The 23,047-nt window shown below is 43.3% G+C and overlaps 1 protein-coding gene across 2 annotated transcripts in view; it reads right to left on the reverse strand.

Annotated features, from left to right (window-relative positions):
• Window positions 1-23,047, reverse strand: part of LOC117446307 (plexin-A1-like) — a 190,996-nt gene that overhangs the window by 84,751 nt on the left and 83,198 nt on the right. For both annotated transcript variants that reach the window (XM_034082457.1, XM_034082456.1), the window contains exon 4: window positions 11,688-11,828. In XM_034082457.1, the coding sequence (XP_033938348.1) occupies window positions 11,688-11,828 (141 nt within the window). The remainder of the gene's footprint in view (window positions 1-11,687; window positions 11,829-23,047) is intronic.

A 23,047-nucleotide genomic window follows, 5' to 3' on the forward strand; every position in this document is an offset into this window, starting at 1 on the left:
TTCGAGCTTGGTGATAGGCTGCAGATGTTGCCTAAGAAACAAGATCAAGTGTTTAAGTTACCCTCGACTCCTGCTCATAGGTGATGACAGACGGTTCACAACATGGCATCAATGGGTCTCAAAGGGTATGTGTGTGTGTGTGTGTGTGTGTGTGTGTGTGTGTGTGTGTGTGTGTGTGTGTGTGTGTGTGTGTGTGTGTGTGACTTGACAGTGTCTTAAGTGTGAGACAGACAGATTGCTAGCATATGCGCAGAATGCTTGTGCACGTTAGATAAGGAGCTTGTTTTTGCACGTATGTGTGTGCACATGTGCTGAGTGTCAGCGCCGCACTCAACTTTTCTTTACTGACGGGCCCCAAGTCGATGAGTCGCTTGATCTCTGTTTCATGATGTGTGTGTGTGTGTGTGTGTGTGTGTGTGTGTGTGTGTGTGTGTGTGTGTGTGTGTGTGTGTGTGTGTGTGTGTGTGTGTGTGTGTGTGTGTGTGTGTAATTGCAACAACAGGCTTGTTTTAAATCATGCAGCTGAGAGTAGGCCGGCGTGGACACACACACAGATTTTAACATGAGAGCCCCATCCAAGTGGTATGTGGGGACTTAAGTAGTGACTGGCCCAGTGGGGGTTGACTTTCTATATATCCCTTTATGAGGTAGGGATGAGAGGTTTAGAGACAGAGAGATGTATGGCGGTAGAGGGGGGACAAATGTATAGCAGGAGAGAGCAGAGGCCTTGGGTAAGAGATAAAGCTGGTTAACTGCAGCATGGAAACCAGGCAGACAAAGGAACGCAGCTCTGAAATATTAAACTGGGCCGGGATTCCTCCGTGAGCTTTAAGTACAACACAGATAGGAGACAGATATGACAGAGTGGAACTCATTTATTCTCTGAAATGTCTTGTATCAGACTGGCTGTGGGCTTTTTGATGGAACAATACTGCTCTAGCGGAGGGCAGACAGACAAAAACACTTGACGCTGTGTGCCAATAAGCCCCCTTTTCTCCTGTTTCCCCCACTATACAGTTGGTTATTTCGATTACTCCTATGCTCCTTCTGCTTCTTTCTCCGCCTCACAATTTTCAAAGATTCACCCTTCTCTAAGCATCCCATTCAGTCACTCTACAGACCTCGGTACAGTAGCTTTCTAGTTGGCTTGCTGCCCAGAGACAAAAAGACAGATGAGATGATGCAAATGAGCAACGGTAGCGACCAGAGGGAAGAGAGGGAAGCGGTCATCTACTGGAAGAGCTGGCTGGATGGATGAGAAGAGGGAAAGAGAGGTGTAATGGAAGACACACACGGGGCGAATGGGCGAGGACATTGTGCTGAGTAGATGGGATATGGTGGCAGACGGCTCCTATGCGTCATTGTCACAACGAGTGTGAGAATAGTTTTCGTCTGAAAGGAGAGCTGAAAGAAGGATGGAACAAGGGATTGGTGTGTCTTGGATAATAGAAGGATGACAGAGGCGAAAAATGAGTGTGAATGAATGAGCAGATAATGGATGGGTGGATGAGGGGAAGTGGGCTAGAGTTGAGGATATGTGATTGGACACTTCGGAGAATAACTCATCACAGGGTGTCCTTCAAAGAGTTTATGATTTAACAAAAAAAAAAGGGAAAGTGGAAAGAAGGAGCAAGAATTCCTTATGTTATCACATCATGTCCTTTGCAAACCGATGCCCCCTCTTCTCTTCATAAATCATTATGACTCTGATTCAGGACAATGGTCCACATAAATCATGCCAACACTAAGGGTACTTGGTGAGCGAGCATACCCCTTATCCCTGCCCCGTGTAATGATAGATATGGTCTATTGTTCACCATTGTGTCCGTTCTGGTAGTAGTGAAGTCACTACGGGCTTTAGTCAGTGGGAGTGGCATACAGCTGTTGATGTGGTGGTTGGCTATGATGGTTGTTTTTCCCAGTGGGGATATTAAATGCTTTATGGGTACCGGGAATGTACTTGTATAAACCACATGTAGATCCAAAAAAATGTGTGCCTGCGTTTGTATGGGGAACAGTGCTTACCCACAGACGCACACACACATACTCCCTTGCCGTTTTCCCCTCTCCATCTCCCTCGATGGCTCTTTTAATGAAAGCCAATTCCCCACAGTGTGCCACATTACTCCTTTAAATGACCTTATAAACCAAGGCCGCCATCTCCCCTCTCTTGCCATCTCCTTATTTACAATAGCATCCAGCGCTGTAACTCAATTCTCCTTCCTCGCGCTCTCCCCGTTTTGTCCGCCGTGTACCCTGACCATACCCTCAATCTCCTTTCTGCAATAAACTTTCCACCTTTCCTCTCCAATCTCTTTTTACAGAGCGCCATCACCTGCTTTTAAACGTCCAGCTAACAGGCTTTGCGACGGTCACCCCCAAAAACCCAATGGACTTGTAAAGCTTTCAGCACGGCTTTTCATTGGCTGATAAATCTACAGACATAAAAGGAACAGCCTCGTTGCGGCTTCTTTTTCAACATTCAAATACAGGGAGAGTCTATAGTAGAGTAAAAGAGGAGGGGGGCGTAGTGGAGATGTCAACCAGAACCTCTTCTTTGTGTTGCACTGTCTGGGAGCCGAGAGGAAGAAGTCTGTTTATTTTCAGTTATTTTTAGATTTCTGCACAAGACTCTGCATCATAAATAAGCAAAGCATGTGCCTCATTGAACAACTACCATTGAACCTCCTGCCTTTCAAACATAACGTCATATAGTACTCATCCAACAGCTCAGTATTGGAGGGGGAAACGTCACGTGTTCAGATTCCAGAGGGTGATTTGGAGAAATTACATAAACGTGTGGCTCTTTTATGACTCCTCTCCTTTCATCCGAACCTAACTCTGTAATTATAACTAGCTGCGGTTGAGAAATTGAAAGAAAGAGTCTAATTAAAACTAAAATGTCACTTAACCACTCACTGACCGAAAGGGCAGACAGCGAGAGGAGGAGGTTACCCCCTGTCATGGTCCCACCATCGCTTTGTCTCTGCAAACTAACATTAACCAACCTCAACTCATCAAATCATCTCGCAGCTTCAAATGCTTTAATCTGCGCTGGCAGAGAACAGCTTTGTGGATGAAAAGAAATCTATATGTAACAACATACAACTGGACTGTGTTTTGGCGGTCAATACTGTCCTGAGACTTTCATTCATTTTCATTGCCACCTGCTGCTTTGGCATCGGTGTGTCAGGCCTACAATTCGATCACTAGAAATGGGAGTCAGACCCACCCCTAGTCGTGGTCCGGATATCCTTTTAGGCATAGTGTGAAAACATGTCTCCCACCATGATGTCTGTGTAAAATACCTAGTCCTCCCAGAGCTGGAATACGTGCTCAGGGGGGGTTGTATCAAAGCCTGGGTTACCATGTGTGCATTGACTGGATTGTAAGGGGCTTAGGAGATCAATGACTGGCTAGGAGCTCAATGTGTTGACTGATTGGAGTTAAGCAGCAAGGCAAACAAGACTCGGGAAGCCGGGCAACGAAAAGAAAGGCGAGGTGCCGAAGGACCGGCAAAGGGAGGGAGGACGGGTAAAGGTTGTGTCGTAAGAGAAAAGAAAAGTGAGGAGCAGCAATCATATCATGTTGTTCCATCGGAAAATAATCTGCTGTCACATTAAATTGGCTGAACGGTGCCCTTATAGCAAATCGCTGTTACACTGCAGAGATGTTATTGACAGATATGGCCATTGTGGTCAACTCAAATTGTTTGCTGCGGAACTGTTTTAGTGAATTAGGTCTTTATGTGTCACAGTAGAAGGAAAATGGTGCCCACTGTGATGGCTGTAATCTCTTGTTTTCTCACTCGCTGCAGTGTTATGTGCGCCTACTGCCCCCCATGCTACCTTTATCTCTCATATTGTGTTTTGTCAGCCATTTCTCCCTCCCAATCACCTTTTTTTTCAATTTCATATTTTTTATTTATCCTCTTTCTCCTGCACTGGGTGTAATTATTCATCTGCTCCATTGTTTTTCCTCTTCTGAAATACTGTTTTGATCTCTTCTTTTATACTCCATCCCCGTAAACACAGCGAGAGGCTGTTCAAACAGCTTATTTATCTGTCCTTTGCGTGTGCACATATCGTGAGTTCAAGGCCAATAAAGTTGTCAACTCAAATTCCTTTTGACTTCTATGAGGTGCACAGTGCACAGAGACACACACAATGTATACACCACAAGCCCGCATTGCATCTGGAGGGCCTTCTCAGTGTGTCCTTTCTAAGCTCCTTAAAATAATATAGTGGCACCTTGATACAAACTGTAGGGAAACTTTAGAAAAGCATTCTCCCAACATCTGAGCAAAATCTATGGACATTAAATGTCTCCAAAAGCTGAAGCAAAACCAACCTTGAAAATGAACTTCACAAGACCAAATAATTGGTTTCTTTTTTGAAAATAAATAACAGGATATCCAAAATTACTGCAGAAGCTGGGACTGACCACACAAACAGAATAAAGACTCAGAAAACTGTGGATAAAAAAGACAAACAAAACTTTAAAGAGTGAAAATACAAAGCCTCATCACTCATCAGATAGACATACCCATTAACTCTTTCAGAGAGCTAATCTCAGCTATTGGTCAATACACTCTCACTCTTTGTGTGGCCATTTGTCCATAATACTGTGTTCCTTGAGAGGGAGACTGAAAAAGCAGAATGAGAAAGAGCAGTAAAAGAAAACTTCGACAGAGACAAAGCATGAGGCAGAGATTGAAGAACCGCAGAAAACAAAGAATAGGAACAATGAGACTGTAGAGAGAGACAGAGGGAGAGAAAGAGGTAAATGTGACTAGCTAAGGTAGACAGGCCTAGGGGTCTTCTAATTAAGTGAGGATGGGAGAGGCCGGCGGCCTGGTAAATGACTCTGTCACTTTAGTAAATGGACTTGGTAAGGAGTGAGGAGCCACACAGCTGGCATTTCCATTAGCACTTCCAGGTGACCCACCACCATATACACAGCCACAGAGAAGAAGAAGAGCGAAAGAGGGAAAAGCAGGAGACAATGCTGCTTTTCTTTATTTTCTCTCACAGGAGTCACTGTGTGGAAGTCATGCCTGGTAGGTGTATAGTGATGTGGAAAGAATAATATGCTAATACTGTATGCATGTTGTCCTTTGAAATCACTTTGAGGGAGCTTAAACAGAGGTTTTTAAATATTGCAACAAGTCAATTGCAAATCCTCATACTTCCTAACTGAGTCTGGCGAGGCCTGCTGTGCATTTAAGAAATCATTTCACGAAAATCCCAAACCATTCCCAGCGCTGTCAGGCATGAGCAACACTGTTAACCCAACTGGTGGTTACGGCACAAGACTGAATACAGTAACATGTAGATGCTCTGCAGGTCATACTAGCTTCTGATTGGCCTGATCCAATGACAATCAGTCAGAGCCCACGCTTGCGCCCCAATCAGTGTCAAGCAACAGGAGCACCGATTGTACTGCCGATTGATTGTGATTGAGAAGAAAGGGGAGGAGGGGTAGATGGAGGGAGAGAGAAACCATTAACCTCCCTATCCATCTCACCCTCTTTTCTAACCCTATCAGTCCGCTCTATCACAGCATCCTTTGGGAAAAGATGTCGGAGTAAAACAGAGAGAGATGAGAGAAAGACAGAGCTATCTAGTGACAGCTAGACTTCCATTAGGACTGATAGTATCACGCCAAAGACAAGTGTCTGAGCACACTTTTCTGATGGGGCACGCACACATTCAATCAACGACAAGTGAGAATGATACAACGGAAAGAGGGAAGTGAGAGAAAAGGCGGGGAACACAATTAAGTGAAATAGAGAGAGAGAAGGAAGTGAAGCTTGAGAAATTAAAATAAATGGACACTATCACTCTCTAGAAATGATGGAATATATCTGCCACTGTTTTGGAATTAGCCTCACTTTTCTCTACGCTTTCCTTCTTCCTCTTTTTTTATCTCTCTTACCAAGAGGCGCATTCACACTGCGGTACTTTTCCCACAAAGGTTCATGCGAACTTAGTTCATGCGAACTCTTTAGTTCGCATGAACTAAGTAGGCTACAGATCGCGTTCACACCGGAAAAAGTCCCTGGGGGTGGATTAGGCAAATGAAGCCGCTGACGTCAATTCTTCTTCTTCTGCTTTGGGTTTACTGGCAGGCCGCAAACCACTTCACGGCGTATACTGCCGCCCAAAGTCCCCGGCCGGAAGTCCCCGGAGTTGGGGACTGGCTTCAGTAGAAGCTGCTGGGAGTCCCAGCAGCTTCTACTGAAGCCTTCCGAGTAAATCGCCAGAACGCCGACACCTCCTCATCTCCACCGCTCCCATGTTTTATTTTGTGTTGCCATAAGTTAGTCTCTCTGCGTTTCTGCGCTGGGCTAATGCTAATAATGCTAAGATAATAAAATGGCGGCTTCACAACACTTTTTGGGAGTTTTACGGGGCGTGGTTTGCAATCCGCCCAGCCAATCAGAAATATAGCTCTTTTCTCACAAAAGAGCCGCTCTTTAAAAAAGGTTCGCATGAACTAATTTTAGTACCGGCTCTTTTTGGTATGAACGCGATCATGAACTAAGTTCGCATGAACCTTTGTGGGAAAAGTACCGCAGTGTGAATGCGCCTAATTTGACTTATTTATACCTAAAGTGAATGTTCTGTAGAAGTGTATTGCTTTTACGAAGAAAGGACAAAAGGTTTATAAATGTAGGAATCTACATCAATGTGTATGTTAGGTCAGTATGTCAGTCCTGTGCTGAGGAAGGTGCTTTAATGGGCTGAACTCTTGTAATTGAGTGCCATATACCTACATGGCTACACCGCCACCCCCACCCCCACTTCTCCCTTCTCATCACTGTACTCCCGTCTTCGCTTCGCTGCACCAGGTCTATTAACATTTACATAACAATGACCACCTCCTTGCTCACAGTATGTGAGTGTGTGTGTGCGAGTGTGTGCAGGACACGCAAGAGCTCATTCAAGATTTACACTGTCAAGCCGGTGTGTGGAAAAGATGAACTAGAGTCATGCTTATACATCTTAATGAGCAGGTTGGACGCTTAGTGGGATCAGTAGCTAAACTAATACATTTTTTTTTTAAATGTATGAAACTTCAGGCATTTAATGCAAATCACATTCCCTCACAGTTACACGTACGATCTAAATGATGAAACAAAGTGTCAGCCAACAATGGCTGATGATGGCTGCATTATACACTTGTTAACTTCAGCAGGCCGGAGTTTGATAAATTATGGAAAATTAATCTTTGAGCTGCTTAGAACTGACTGATTAGCTGTATCCAGTTCACTAAAATGTCAGTCTTGATTGATACAACCAGCTGCTTGTTATGTGTGTTGATGTCAGTCTGTGCTAATGTGTTTGCTAACGAGATTGGCAGCGAACCAGTTATGTGTATACACACGCACACACGATTGATGTTTGACAAAACCCTATGGGTAAGATATTACTTGATGAGGCCTTGTTGAGAGAGCCAACAACACAATGCAGAGTATTGTTTGCTATTGTAGGGACTCACAGAACTCAAGAACTCTGAATTTGTGAGCATGAATACAGATTCCTTGGAGGGATGAGAGTCTCCGTGAAATGTGGACGGGGAAATCTCTTTCAGATGATGAATGGAAAGTCAGACAATGATGTTAGCCCACACATACACTCAAACACAAATAAATGTGTGGGTGCTGAGTTTGTATCCAAGACAGGCAGATGTGGTTGATTTGAACACATGAAACATCACCTAAATTAAATGCAAAAGTGGCATACATGCTTTTATATGCTCACACGTGCACACACTCACCCACTAACAACAACAAAGTGTGCCTCATCCATACACAGAATACATAATTTCTCTCCTCTTTATCAAGCCCTCCAAGTCCTGCTCGTGTGTTTCTGAGATGTCCCCCTTTCCCACACCAGAGGAGATGAATATTCATGCATTCAGCAATTAGCCAGCACCACACTCCATACCGCTATCATATGCATGGCTGCCATCAAAGACACAAGGATGTGCGTGTCCGTGTGTGTATGACAATGCAAGACGGGTACAAAGTGAGCAAGAATGGCAGCTGTGGCATCAAATTCTGTCAGAACTTTCTATCTTTTTGGCTACGAAACAAAAAGAAGAAATGATTTGATGATGGGAAGTCTCGACTGAGCCAAGACACCTTGTGATGATTTCCTACTGTGGCAGTTTTTGCACAAACAAGAAATGCTCCAAAAAGTCAGTGTTGACTGAGGGTGACATTGTTCCAAGTGAAGCTTTTCGTACTTTATTGTGAACAGAAAATTACTTTGGCCAATAATTGGCACCTAAGTTACTAAACCGATTGTATTTCTTCATGTCGATAATGAAACCGTTAGGAGATAGGAAATGTGTGTGTGTGTGTGTGTGTGTGTGTGTGTGTGTGTGTGTGTGTGTGTGTGTGTGTGTGTGTGTGTGTGTGTGTGTGTGTACAGCATAAAGCTTGGAGGTGACTTAATGAATTTGTTAAAAAAAATCAGTCAGCTGGTGCAGACTTAAACATGTGTGGATTACACACACAGTCAGATGTGCAAACGTGATAAAAACAAGCCCACAATAACGTTAGCTACAGACAGAATATAAATTATCCAAATTTCCTGCAATAACACACACACATTTAAAGACACGCACACAAACAGCAGGCCGTCCTCTCCTGCCGTCATAACCTCCATTGATAATAATGACAGTGATGGATTTAGCTGGAACAGAGCGAGTCATAAATCACTGGGCCTCGCCCCTAACTCTGACTCACTGCCCGGGCCTTCATTCGTGAGAAAGGGGCAGAAGAGAGGACTTGTCGTGGGCTACGCATCAGTGGACATGTCCAGTGACACCTCAATGTGCTTGGCTTGTCTGAGGAACCCCCGCAGGCAGCCAGCTAGCGCGCCACACACACACACACACACACACACACACACACACACACACACACACACACACACACACACACACACACACACACACACACACACACACACACACACACACACACACACACACACACACACACACACACACACAGGGATGAAAGTCATGCTGTGTGTCTATTTCATGAGAAAATTGGGAATAGGGAAGATGGTTGCATTCCTCATGCACCTTTGTGTGTGTGTGTGTGTGTGTGTGTGTGTGTGTGTGTGTGTGTGTGTGTGTGTGTGTGTGTGTGTGTGTGTGTTTGTGTGTGAGAGAGAGGGTGGAGAAAAGAGGGACACAGCAGCAATAGTGAGAGATCATTAAAAACATGGGAATGGGATCAGTAAAAGGCAGTTGAGATGGGAAGACTCAATTTGGGCTTAGATGGAAACATGGGAGTGTGTGTGTGTGTGTGTGTGTGTGTGTGTGTGTGTGTGTGTGTGTGTGTGTGTGTGTGTGTGTGTGTGTGTGTGTGTGTGTGTGTGTGTGTGTGTGTGTGTGTGTGTGTGTGTGTGGCAGTCTAGGCATGGATTTATAAAAGTAGGGATGGGGGGGGCCAGGCGGGATAGATGGAGGGCAGAGGGATAAAGATGAGGGGAGGACGGAGGGCGAGAGAAGGGAATTGCCCCCTCTAGTCATTAGCGCTGGAACGAGGGTTTAGCTAGGAGGTCTGGCAACCGCAGCCCCCCGCTCTGCTTAACCCGAGCCTGCTAACCATTAATGGGGATCAAACACACAGCGAGATGAAGGTGAATGTGTGTAAGAGGGAGAGTGCGTGTGAACGTGAAGGGGGGAAGTTTGAAGAAAAGGGCATTATGGGAGGTTGATAGAGACGGAACATGCTTGAGTGTTAACAGTTGAGGGTGTGTGTGTGTGTCCTTTGCTGCCAAGATAAAGTGGAGCAGGCGGCAAAGTCACAAGGACACTCTTACACCAAAACTGTGAATACCTCCACTTTCATCTCCACATATCGGCTACTCCACTGTCTGAAACCTATAGTGAGCACGACATCAGCAGTCTTCAGAAGTCACAATTGACTTTATACTTATTTTAAATAAAGTGACATTTTGTGGACAACACAAGGCAAGTAACCTTAGTGTAATGCTATTTAAAAGTGATTACTAAAGCCACGTACTGATGTACATGGAGATGCAACCATAAAGTATTATTGATTATGTAAAATTCAAGAGGATGACATTGACCGAACTGAAACTCATGAAAACCTTATCCAGTCTTGCAGTGCTGTATGAACTGTTCAAATGTATAGCATAAAACATACACTTCTGTGTTTTTATGATTCAGTATTTGGGATTAAAATAATAATAATAATAACTGGGTTTTTTGTCGCATGTGTAAATCACACTTTCAAAACACCACAATCGATACAATTGCACTTATTCTCTGCTGTTCTTCACATTGACAGGTGTCATGACTTATAAGGACAGGAGTCACTTGGCACTTACTTATACGATTTTTTTATAATTTTGTTACGGAAACTCCGGTATCATATTGGTATTTCAAACATCACCCTGTCCTTTCTTGGGAAGTAGTTTATTTTCGAATATGACTAAAATATTACAGATTTGCAATTTAATTACAGCAGCTCCAGTCACGGACCAGCGGCGTTAGTAAAAAAAATAGGGAAAAGGGAAAGAAGATTTAATTTTCTGGCCAGGCTTTGGTTAAGCCAGCTACACAATTGACTCGCCTTGCCTGGAACACTTTCCACAAACCAGACCTCAGACACATCCCTCACCCTTTTTAATCCGACCATCTTTCCTCCAAAGCTCATTTTAGATCTATTAAATACGGACATATTCGCATCATGTACAAACCCATGTTCCTTTCTCCCCTCCTCCCTCCATCTCTGCTTCCTTCACTCAGCTCACTAATGAGACAGAAAAACAAGGGGAGCAGCTGGGCCTCGGAGCAACAGTGATGCGACACGCTCTCCTCCGCCTCGCCTTCCTCCCCCGTCACCAACTCCCCATCAAAGTAGACACAACTCTCACCAGCAGTGTGGCTGGTAATGACCACGGGCACACACACACACACACACACACACACACACACACACACACACACACACACACACACACACACACACACACACACACACACACACACACACACACACACACACACACACACACACACACACACACACACACACACACACACACACACACACACACACACACACACACACACACACACACACACACACACACACACACACACACACACACACACACACACACACACACACACACACACACACACACACACACACACACACACACACACGTGACCTATAACACACCCTGTATGTCTGTGTGGGTAATGTCTTGATTATAAGTGAACCATGATGGGCTGTGTGTGTGTGTGTGTGTGTGTGTGTGTGTGTGTGTGTGTGTGTGTGTGTGTGTGTGTGTGTGTGTGTGTGTGTGTGTGTGTGTGTGTGTATATCCACCAACATATTATATATAAATGGAGCCCTATGTGATAACTAGGCCTTGTTAGTCCTGCACCTGTGGTTGGTGCTGTGTTGAGGCACAATGGATATGAAAGCTAATGATGGCTACATACACCCACCATTACAACACACATACTGTGTGTGCCTCCCTCATGTAAGAAATGCATAAATGTAATCACATGTTCCACTTGTTATGCAGTCATTGGGTACACACATGCAACTACTGCTGTATTCTATGTACGCATTGTGGCGTGTTTGCGTGCTTCAAAGTGTGCATCTCAAACACTGAGCCCACCTGTTTGTCGGTCAGCGTGTAGATGTGCTGCTGGTCCGGGCTGAACAGCATGTCTCTCAGTAAGGGATTGCCTGCCTTGCTCACAGTCACCTTCTCGTAGAGCACCGCTGGACGGCTGGGATTCACAGAGTTCACCAAGATCTAAAAGGAAACATAGGAGGTAACAGTTAAAATAATTATCTAACACTCAATAATAGATACAAGAATCACTTAATGCTGTGTTAGTGGCAGCACTGAATATGGTATCAGTATTGTGAACATGGACATGGGGTGATTGCATGGATAGGAACATTATTTACCGTGTGTTATTTCAACTGTAGAAGAAAAACACTCAAAAGAAAACATTTTAAAAACTGAAACAATTAAAGGTAGTGATGTAAATGAAAAACATGGTGATCCTGAAAGCCGAGAAAGAATAAGAGTGAGCCACTATCTTTGCATTTCAATGAAAATGTAATCATACAAGACACCTGTAACCATTTATCTCACAGTGCAATTAAGTAAGCCTGAGCACACACACATACGCGGACCCTCACATTTTCTTTGTACGCTTTTAGCGAATAATTTGCCCAGATATGGAAAGTAATGGTGCTGATATGAGATGGGAGATTGGCTGGCTGGGGATGGCTGAGAGCCAAAGTCATCTCGGCAGCAAATGAAAAGCACAGAGCGACGGGGGGGTGGGCAAGTATCAGCTCTCCATTACTGAGCTTTGTCGACTCGCACTGCTATCAGCCCACAGTGACAAGGGAAGGGACAGCAGGCAATGACTAGCTGCAAAATGATACCGAACACCCACACACACACACATACATAAATGCAGACAAATAGGTTCACACTTAGATAGATGAAAAATGATAAGATGGGAACACATACATACACATAGTGATTGATACGCATATGATAACATGTGTGTTGATAGATATGTACAAGCGTGCGCTCACACAGAGAAGGAGGTGCACATGTGGACGCTAAGCGCACACACTTTGCGAAGAAAAAATGTATTTACAATCTCACCAAGAGAAACCAGGGGCAACTATCCCATTATCTTTCACTGCATGCGTGTGTGCGAGAGAGAGCGAGAGAGAGAGAATGCTCATAAGGCTGTGATGAAGCACTGGAGATGAGAGAAAATGTGGATGTTATTATCTAGATAACGGGCCCGTAAATAAGGGATACATTTCATTCAAGGATGGCTCGAAACACAAACACACGTGTCAACATAGTTTTTAAACACAGACAACCCGAATCAGGATGAAATGCGCCCGACACACACAAACGCATAAAAATCGTTTTGATTTGAGTGGTTTCCCGTTATCATTTTCAGTATTTTTCGCACACAAAAAAGCTATTCCATTTGGCAGCAACATCTATCTCCAGACCAGAAGCCCAAGTCATTGGCGAAGGACCAGTCCCCTTCTAGACTGGTTTTGTTCACACAATAATAGAGAGAATAAAAGTCTGTCTTTCTGTCAGACTTCATATCTTTGGTTTGCATCCATCTGCTATCTCTCTGTGCATCTTCCAGCCCTAACATTTCAAATGTACAAACGACTGTCTCTTTATAGTTTTTCTCCCTTTGTCCATTAATTCCACTATGAATGTAGGGACTCAAACACTCTTTGTTACTCTCTTTATTCTCTCACAACGCATTCCCTTTATCTGAAGATCATATGCACTGCTCACATTTAAGAATACAAATATGAGAGGGGAAAGTCTGATAGGTGAGAAAACAGAAGAGTGGGCGAGTAAGAGTAGGTGACGTGTGAAAGCAACAGGTAATACATCGTCTCAAATCAGTTTATTCCACCGGCACTGCAGCCAAGGCTGGCCGGAGAATATGGAAACCAGGAGGCAGAACAAAGGGCTATGGAACATATAAACTGAACAGATGGATGGATGAGAAACATTTGTCTAATTCAATCAAACCGAGCTACTGCGCCTGGGAAACAAGCACTACAATCTAATAATCAGGTTAACAGGGCTAGCTGTACGTTGTGGAGGGTTAAGAGCTTCTACTTGAAGTTTACATGTGTGTACAATCATGTGTGTGTATATAAAAGCATGCCTGTGCATATCACTGTCAGTTTACACTTTCTAGAAGCACCTGTAGTGTAGTAACATGCACACGTGTATACATGCACAGGTTTATGTTTACATAAGTATATATATATGCACAGCTCAATGTGAATGTGTATGTTTGTGTGTGTCAAGAAATCAATGCAATAGTCAGTGGTGATTGGAGCTGTGCTGCTGCTGTCTCCTCTGTATTGCTTAGCTTTCCACTAAGTGGTTGATTGATGGATTCATCGAATGATGCTGTGTTAAAGGAAAAAGCCCATCTCTACTGTTGTCAACATGTATAATGTAACATTAACAGACTTTAAACACATTAAGGGCACTTTCTTAAGTAAGGACGCAAAGGGAAGGGAAAGGGAGGAGAGGACGAAGACAAAGCAGAGGAATTAGGAGAGAGAAATAATGAATAGCCACATCCATGTGTAAGCATATGAATGATTGCAGATTTCTAGAAATGGCTCTGGTGTAAAACTTCAAACTTGACTAAATACTCAAAGATGCTAATCTAAGATCTTCCATTACCTAAAACTGCTGTCCTTGCTGGATTGTTAATTTGCTTCAACTATTTTCTCTGGAGAGAAGTGGCTCTAAAAAAAAAAAAAAAAAAAACACAATCTAAGGCGGGAAAATGAGTGAAAGAAGTTGTTAAATAACTTATAGCGCATTCCTATAAAGTGGCCCTTTTCTAACATCCCTCAACATCTGCAGGATTTGAAATATAATCCATGATTTTCCCTGTCGGCAACATGCTTCTTGATATTCAGAAACATGCATAATTCCTGTATGAGAAAAAAAAAAAATGCACCATCACCACATTTAAACCCGTCTTCCCTTTCATCCCTCTCCTTCTTCTACAGTATCCTTGTATTTGTATCTGCTCCCTGTGCATTAACACCTCCCTAAAGCCACCAATCTACCCCAAATCCCCTAATGCCAGGTGTTATCTGTGCCAGGCAGGCCTGGTTAGCTCTGATAGACACATGGGATAGCTAGCTGGCGATAGGGAGGGGGAGAGAGTTTCCCGACAGTGGTACGTCAATGAGAACGATGGCTGTCATAGCCGCTAGTGACAACTGATGGAGCTTGTGCACGCGAAAGTGAGAGACTTAGAGGGAGAGAAAGATCATCAATGTTGTGTATTTTCTTGCATGGATGTACTATGGGAAGAAGGAATAACGGGAACAAGAATAAAAGAAAGTCAAGGGAGCAAGGGAATGATGAAGATTTGAAGGAGCTCAGAAAGATGGAAGAGCAAAGAAAGAAACCTATTGTGTAGAAATATTGTTATATGCAGTGCATTTAAAATAAGTAAAAGGAAGACAAAGAGGGAAATGTAGGACTTCAAAGACTGAAAAAGAATAAACCCATGGAACGAAAAAGAACGAAAGTATCCAGGTGTTGCAGGTCTGACTGAAAGGCATCATGCACCAGCCTATCATATATCTGCAGTAATTACTTTTGACATTACAAAGCAGATATGACTTGGTTCACTAATAGCATGTGAGGAACGCACACACAAACACATATAACATACACTAACATTATAGAGGGGCAACGTTGACATAACTAGGTCTGCCCATGCATAATGGTAACAGGCCCCACATTCCTGACTTTGAAGTGAAAGGGGGCCCCTGTGTGTATGTGTTTAAGGGGCCCTATTGAAGTAGGGAATTCAGTGTGGCCCTCTGAAGAACAAAAGGAAATGAAGAAAAGCACCAAGAGGGTCATGAACAGAGAAGAGAAAAGTGTCCGGGCTCGACAGTCATTGGCCTGTGGGAAGGAGCCATTAAGTGGGTGAAGGAGTGAATAACAGATGAGAATATTCTGTATTAAAGGACTCAAGTACCTGGGTGATCTTGTGCACTGTAATGTATGACATGGCTGTAGTAAGCTAGGTCTTACGGTTGTTAATGTTACCAATTTCCATGTTCATTTAAATTTGGAGATATCAATATTTTCATCCACCAACATCATTTCTGTGATTTCTAACATATTTCCTTTTATACTGCTGTTAAATATTCTGTATCAAAAGTCGCTACTAAATGTGGTGAGAGATGTTTCAACTGCTGTTGCCAAGTACTAGAATGAACTCAATGACCCTCAGTAGAGATGTCCCGATCCGATCACGTGATCGGGGATCGGAGCCGATCACGTGATTTTCAAAAGATCGGAATCGGGAGAAAAAAAATCGGGGATTCTTTTTTTTTTTTTTTATAAATTTTTTTTTTATTATTTAATGTTACAAAACAAAAATAACCATGTTCACGTCTTAAAGTCATCCTGAGGACTTAGTTTTGGTTTAAAATTACACAACATCATGTATGTGTTGCTTCTTTTAGGCTTGTTTTCAGACCTGGTTGCTTATTTCTCTGAAATCTGGCAACAGAGTGGGCGCAGTGTCTAATAGTAGCAGTAAGCTAACGAGAGGCTACGTTCAGCTGGTGACTCGGGAGTCGGGACAGAGAAAATGTCAGGAGTTTGGAAGTATTATACAATTGAAAGTGAAGGCAGTGTAACAGCCAGATGCAATGTTTGGAAGGCGGAGGTTCCGCGTGGTGGAAAGAACAGAGCTACGTTCAACACGACCAATCTAATACGCTACCTGAGAAACAAACACCAACAACAACACAACGAGTACACAGCGGCCACTCAGGTAACGGCACTGAAGCAACCGACACTTTCAGAGACTTTTAAAAAGAAAGAGAAACTGCCCCAGAACAGTGAAAAGGCCAAACAAATAACAGCCAAGATAGCTGAATTCATCGCGTTGGATGACCAGCCGTTATCTGTTACCTTTTTTTTCTCTTAATGCATTGCATAAAGATCGGGAAAAATCGGTACCGGCAGATTGTCAAAATCAAATGATCGGAATCGGATCGGGAGCAAAAAAAGGTGATCGGGACATCCCTAACCCTCAGCGTTAAAGTCAATGTAAGCAAGAAGTTCTTGAAGTGATCTGAAAACAATTTGAAAATTAGACTTCATGAAAAATAGGAAAACTCCATCCATTAATTAAGATTGTGTAATCAAAAAGCTCAAAAGCCAGTGTTATCAGAGAGAATATAATCTTAGCTGAAATACTCGCATGTTGCCTTTACCCTGACCTTACAGATATCCTACAGCAGTCACACACATCATATTGGGCTCGGAGGAGACTACCTAATGACAGCTCCATGTAAACGTCTCCCATATCCTCTGTGTCCCTCTTTAAGCTGTGTCTTCTATCTGCAGCCGGGGCGTTCAGATAAAAGGCACAAATCACTCACTTCCTATCGCACGGTGAGCGTGGCATGACTTGAGCGCAGCAAGGCACAAAACAAATCCATCAATTGTTCTGGATTTTGCCATTAGAGACATTAGAGAAAATACTTTTTGGAACTCACTGAATGTTTTTTGTTTAAAGGCTATTTTTAGTTCCTTACAGAAATGTTATAGAACAGGGCCTCTAGCACTGAATATACTCTCAAACACACACATGCACAGTATAGTGAGTAGCAGTACACTTAATTATGTGATGGTGCTGCTATTTATTGTTAGTGAGAAGAGAGCCCTGGATACATGAAAACATTTGATGGAAAAAGTTGTTTTATCGAGAACAAAAACACACCTTTTTCCCCCTATAGCTCCAAGGTTGTGTGTGTGTGTGTGTGTGTGTGTCTGAGTGAGTTAGAAGCTAGGAGCATCACACGTGAGTGAGTGATTGCCCCGATATCTCTATAGGACAAATCCCTCACCACCAGCACCACACTCCCAGACACATGCATACACACAGTATATACAGCCAACACATAGTATGGCTCGGAGTCAACCTGTACCATATGTGGGTCAGACGGCCTTTCCTTCAACTGCTCCAAGACAGACAAAGAGCTATGGTGACAATGATAGAGGAGGCGTTCTCACACACACACACACACACACACACACACACACACACACACACACACACACACACACACACACACACACACACACACACACACACACACACACACACACACACACACACACACACACACACACACACACACACACACACACACACACACACACACACACACACACACACACACACACACACACACACACACACACACACACACACACACACACACACACACACACACACACACACACACACACACACACACACACACACACACACAGGAATGTCACTGTTATCAAAACACAGTGTGTGTCTGGAGCGGGTTATTTTAAGGTCTGGGAAGGAGAGCAGATGCAATCATGAATTTTGCTCATTTTGTATTCAAGTGGAAAAGAGCTTTATTGGTGTGAAATGTGACTGCATGTGCTTGAAGGTGTTCATAGAAGGAATCCCTGCTATATTAAAGGGCCCATGACACGGCCATTTCTACTGATTATAATTCCATTGTTGAGGTCTACTAGAATAGATGTACAACAACAGATTGTTCAATGTTCCAAACTCACATTGGTTCCTCATACAGCCTCTCTGTAACGTATGTGTATTCACTCTGTCCTAAACGGCTTGTTGGAGCTCCTGCCCCCCCCCCCCTCCCTATGAGCCCACTGTGCTCTGATGTATGTGTATGTGTTAAAATGGCGTTTGTTAGCAACCAGAAATATTATATATAAATATTATTTTAGACAAATCCATTTAATCATTCTAGCTCACCCGCGCAGAGTGACAATATTTATGTAGAAGTGTTTAATATGTGTTGGGTAAGTAGTATGTATACAACTGGATACATTACGTTTAATACCACACAGGTTTTGTGAGAGTTTGTAAAAGGATGTTTTTCATATAGTTTTGCTCTTTACGGTAACATGAGGCGAGTCTACAAATGATCATTCTGTGGGTGAAGAATTCCTTTATGATTACTAATTTGTTCATGTCTATTTATATACGTAGATATGTAAATAACCTTGAAGAAGAAAAGAAAGGGAATTAATTGAGTGAGTCGCACAACAAATCACCTCTACGGTTATTTCCCCACACATTACTGACACTAATGCACACATCATGGAGGCGCCCGTAGTTGGAAGCACAAAGAATGATAGGGTTTTCAAGCGCTCGTCGATCATTATCACTGCACCATTAAAAGACAATTCTCTAAAAGTCATCTATTTTTATCTTTCTGATGTTTCTACACGAGATGTGTTCCTGCTGCCGTCAATCTAACGTCCATTTTCCAAAAACCTCAGTTTGAGGTGAGATTTTGCTTGTCAGGAATAATTTCATGAGCACTTTATTCATCTTGCAACAGAAGTGACAGAATATATATATATTTTTTAAATGAAGCCCATTTTGAAGCTTCACCTGACAGCTTTAATGAAAGATCTTGAATCTGACATCAAGCACTCATCAATGACTTTAAATATGTTTCCGTGTTAGTATTCCGTCATATCAAGTTGCTTCCGTTGCCTACTCTTATTGACTGGCTTTGGTATTCAGCCACATGACTACACCATGGTTATTCATGTGTGAGCGTGTGGCCTTTCACCAGCAGAGCTTAGAAAAGGTCACACACACACACACACACACACACACACACACACACACACACACACACACACACACACACACACACACACACACACACACACACACACCACACACACACACACACACACACACACACACACACACACACACACACACACACACACACACACACACACACACACACACACACACACACACACACACACACACACACACACACACACACACACACACACACACACACACACACACACACACACACACACACACACACACACACACACACACACACACACACACACACACACACACACACACACACACACACACACACGAAGAAAACAAAAAAGAAAGAAAAGGAACACAGCCCCCCTGAAGCACGCGTGCAACATACTGTAAACACGGTGGAAGTAAGTGAGCGGGTTTAACAGCAAATTAAACCCATTCATCACTGTTGAGGCCTTTTAATCCTCATGCTCGCTGATATTAAAAGACCTTGTCATTGCTCTATCCCTGTATCTCTACCCGTGTCTCGCTCCTCAGACTTCCACTGCGATGCATTTCTCTCCTCTTCCCTCATTCATCTCCTGTGTATTCACCTTTTTTCCCTGCTCTCTACTTTTCCTCCCTCCCTCCTATTTCCCTCCAAATTAAATGCCTTTAGCTTGCAGTCGTCAGATAAGTGTGCGTAGCGAGTCGCTAGACAAGGCGCGGCGGCATTTCATCTTCCGACCAACGCTAAATCACGCTAACTCAATCATCTACATGGAGAGACACACACACACACACACACACGCACGCACGCACGCACACGGCTGCGGGTGTGAAAGCAGTGCATGGAGAGAGGTGCTTTACTCTGATTTTATCAGCTGTCTTGCAAAAGGGGGAAGAAATTGCACCACAAGTTACACAACATTATGATATACAATAAGATGAGACTCGAAGATAGAGCTTTTCAATTGAATGCCTTTTTAGTGTCGCCGTTCAAATGAGAAAATACCTCCTCTTACATTGAGGCGCAACACAAATCCCTTATGGGATGAGACAATATTACACATTTACATCAGAGACTGCTGAGAAGATATTTAAGTTAAAGACATAACGTGCATGCATTTAAAGATGTAATATTGATACGGCTATGGCTGCTTGCACAGAAGAATAGCAACCTGAAGCGTGATCTCCCGCTCAGGCGTCTTTGGGCGAGTTAGGAAACATCGAGGGCTATGCTAACAAGCTGCTGGCCTTATCAGACAGGAAGGTGGGAAACTAAACAAAGATTGGGAAATGTGCTAAATGCAATGAGGGGGGACCGATGCTATCGCCTACAGAGTGTGTATGTGGCTTTGAAGAGAAGTGGAGCACAATTAAACACAGGAAGAGATCGGCTGGGGAGTCGAGTGTTTGTGTTAGAGTGGGGGAGTGAAAGTGTGTGTGCATACAAAGTGTGCGAGGCTTGTCTATCAATTTGCATGTGAAGCAGAATGCTTGCTGCGGTGAATTTGCGCAATTGTGTGTAGTTCATCTAAATCAGTCACATTTAATAGGCATCAATTAATAGAAATGAAGAACGTAAACACTCCCACTCCTGATGTGACACTACGCAGCGCCGCTTGACCCACCGTTTACCGACTAGATCAGCCATTCACTAGAATTGCAGTGAACGGGACCTAATCGTCAACTGTAATTACCAAGGTAGGTATGTGTGCGAGTGTGTGTGTGTGTGTGTGTGTGTGTGTGTGTGTGTGTGTGTGTGTGTGTCTTCCTGTGGGAGAGCCAAAGTGATTACATGGCCACTGGTGCCTCTAATAGCCTCTTTTAGGGAGAGAGAGCGGGAGAGATGAGTGATTTCCATCTTTCTTGGGAAGGACCAGAATTATGGCGGAGGAATTCTATGGTGGTTAAGATGTGGGTCTGTTTTGACTGCACCGTCATGTTAGAGAGTGTGTGGGTGTGTGCAGATGTTTGTAATAGATGTAACACAAGAGGCTAATGGGAGCTAGGCCAAAACCACACCTCAGCGTAATGCGTGCCAAACCGTTCCTGGCCACAAATGCCTACCCCTTCTCCCCCTTTTTCATTTCTCCATCTTTGCCTCTGCTCATTTTATTTAACCCCCTCTAAAAGCATTCTAGTGTTTTCCTCAGTTTCAACTTCTTTCCCTTCCGCTTTATTTTTGTTTTGACACTTTCCTTAACCCCTAATCCTACTCTTTTTCTGGAGGTTCTCGCTCTTTTTCTCATAAAGTATCTTCCTCTTTCCAAAACACAAGCAAAAAAACCCTTACTCAGCTCTGACACACACCACAAAGACCCATAAAGGGAAAGAACCCTCACTAAAGGGGAACAGAAAGAGAAAAATGACGTTAACAATGTCAAGATGAGCACAGAAACCAGCGAACTACAACATTATCACGTTGGTGACACAACATATGTTTTACTTTAAGAATAAGGTATCAATAGGAAGCCTGGTGGGTTAAACACGAGGAGACGGAGGGAGTAAAGACAAACCACACACACACACACACACACACACACACACACACGATGTTGTGGCAGGAATGCAGATGCTGTTTGAGATTTAAAGCCGTGGTTGGCACCGTGTGTGTGTGTGTGTGTGTGTGTGTGTGTGTGTGTGTGTGTGTGTGTGTGTGTGTGTGTGTGTGTCAATCATTGAGTGGCACTTTTAAAAGAATATCCTTTAAGTTTGGAGTTCCAGTAACCATTTACAAACTCCTATTTATTTTCTTGATCTTTTTTTTGCATCTCATTTAGTGTTTAATGTCAGGAAATTAAGTAAAAAAGCGCCAATTTACCAATATCCTGAATATTAAAACAACACCTTTGTGGAGCTGAAAACAGAAAGTGTTCTGTGATCTATTTAGTTTGATATATGTGGTATAGCGCACAAGAAAGTATGTACAGAGGACCTGCAGGCAGCTGAACAGTTAGCCTTCTGAATGAAAGCAACATCCAAGTCAGTATTTCTAGCTGTCTGAGCTTTTATCCATGTATTCTATACCATTTTCTTCTTCTTGTTAAATTAAAGTGATAGTATCAAAACAGCTCGAGACCTACAGTTTATTACTCAATTATTACACTTTTTGACTAACCACTACCTTAATTCAATACTTGATCATTTGAATTCATAGGATATCAGTAGAGCTCATTTTGTGATGGTTATCGCAATAGTCATTTTGTTCATATCACCAAACTGCCTTTTCAGTGTGTGAGTTGTATAACAGTTTGGTGTCAGGGGGGTAGAAAAAGAGCGTGGGGAAAAACAACGTTTTGGATTCGAGTCAAAAACACCAAAATAAGTGTCTTGTTATCGAGTTTTAGAGTATTGCATTGTTTGATCTGGAGGTCCGGGTGGGGGCTTCCAGCTGTTGGCTTAACACAGCTGGACTCTATTTGTGTTTGTCCAGGAGGCAGAACTCTGTTTTTCTTGGCAGGAAGCTACAATTTAATGCCTGCTGCCGAGAGTTAAGGAGAAAGACGTACAGATGGATGAGGTTTACATGTTGGATGTACCGAATCTGGACAGGAAGAGGGGGCGGGTTGCTTTTTTGCACATGACTTACGGCCCCTACACACGGCGGCGTGCGTTGCCGCTTCAACGCTTCTGCCCATTTACTTTGAATGGGGTGACGTCACGATTCGCCGAACTGCATTGTGGGAGCAAAGCGTAGCTTCTCTCACGGTGCTCGCTGCAAAAGTAGAGCAATGTTCTACTTTTGCCACCTCAACGGAGGCGTCAGCCAATCAAATCCCTCGTATGTAAATCTGACAGTACAAGCACT

This window comes from Pseudochaenichthys georgianus, chromosome 5 (assembly GCF_902827115.2).
Source record: "Pseudochaenichthys georgianus chromosome 5, fPseGeo1.2, whole genome shotgun sequence".
Taxonomy (NCBI): domain Eukaryota; kingdom Metazoa; phylum Chordata; class Actinopteri; order Perciformes; family Channichthyidae; genus Pseudochaenichthys; species Pseudochaenichthys georgianus.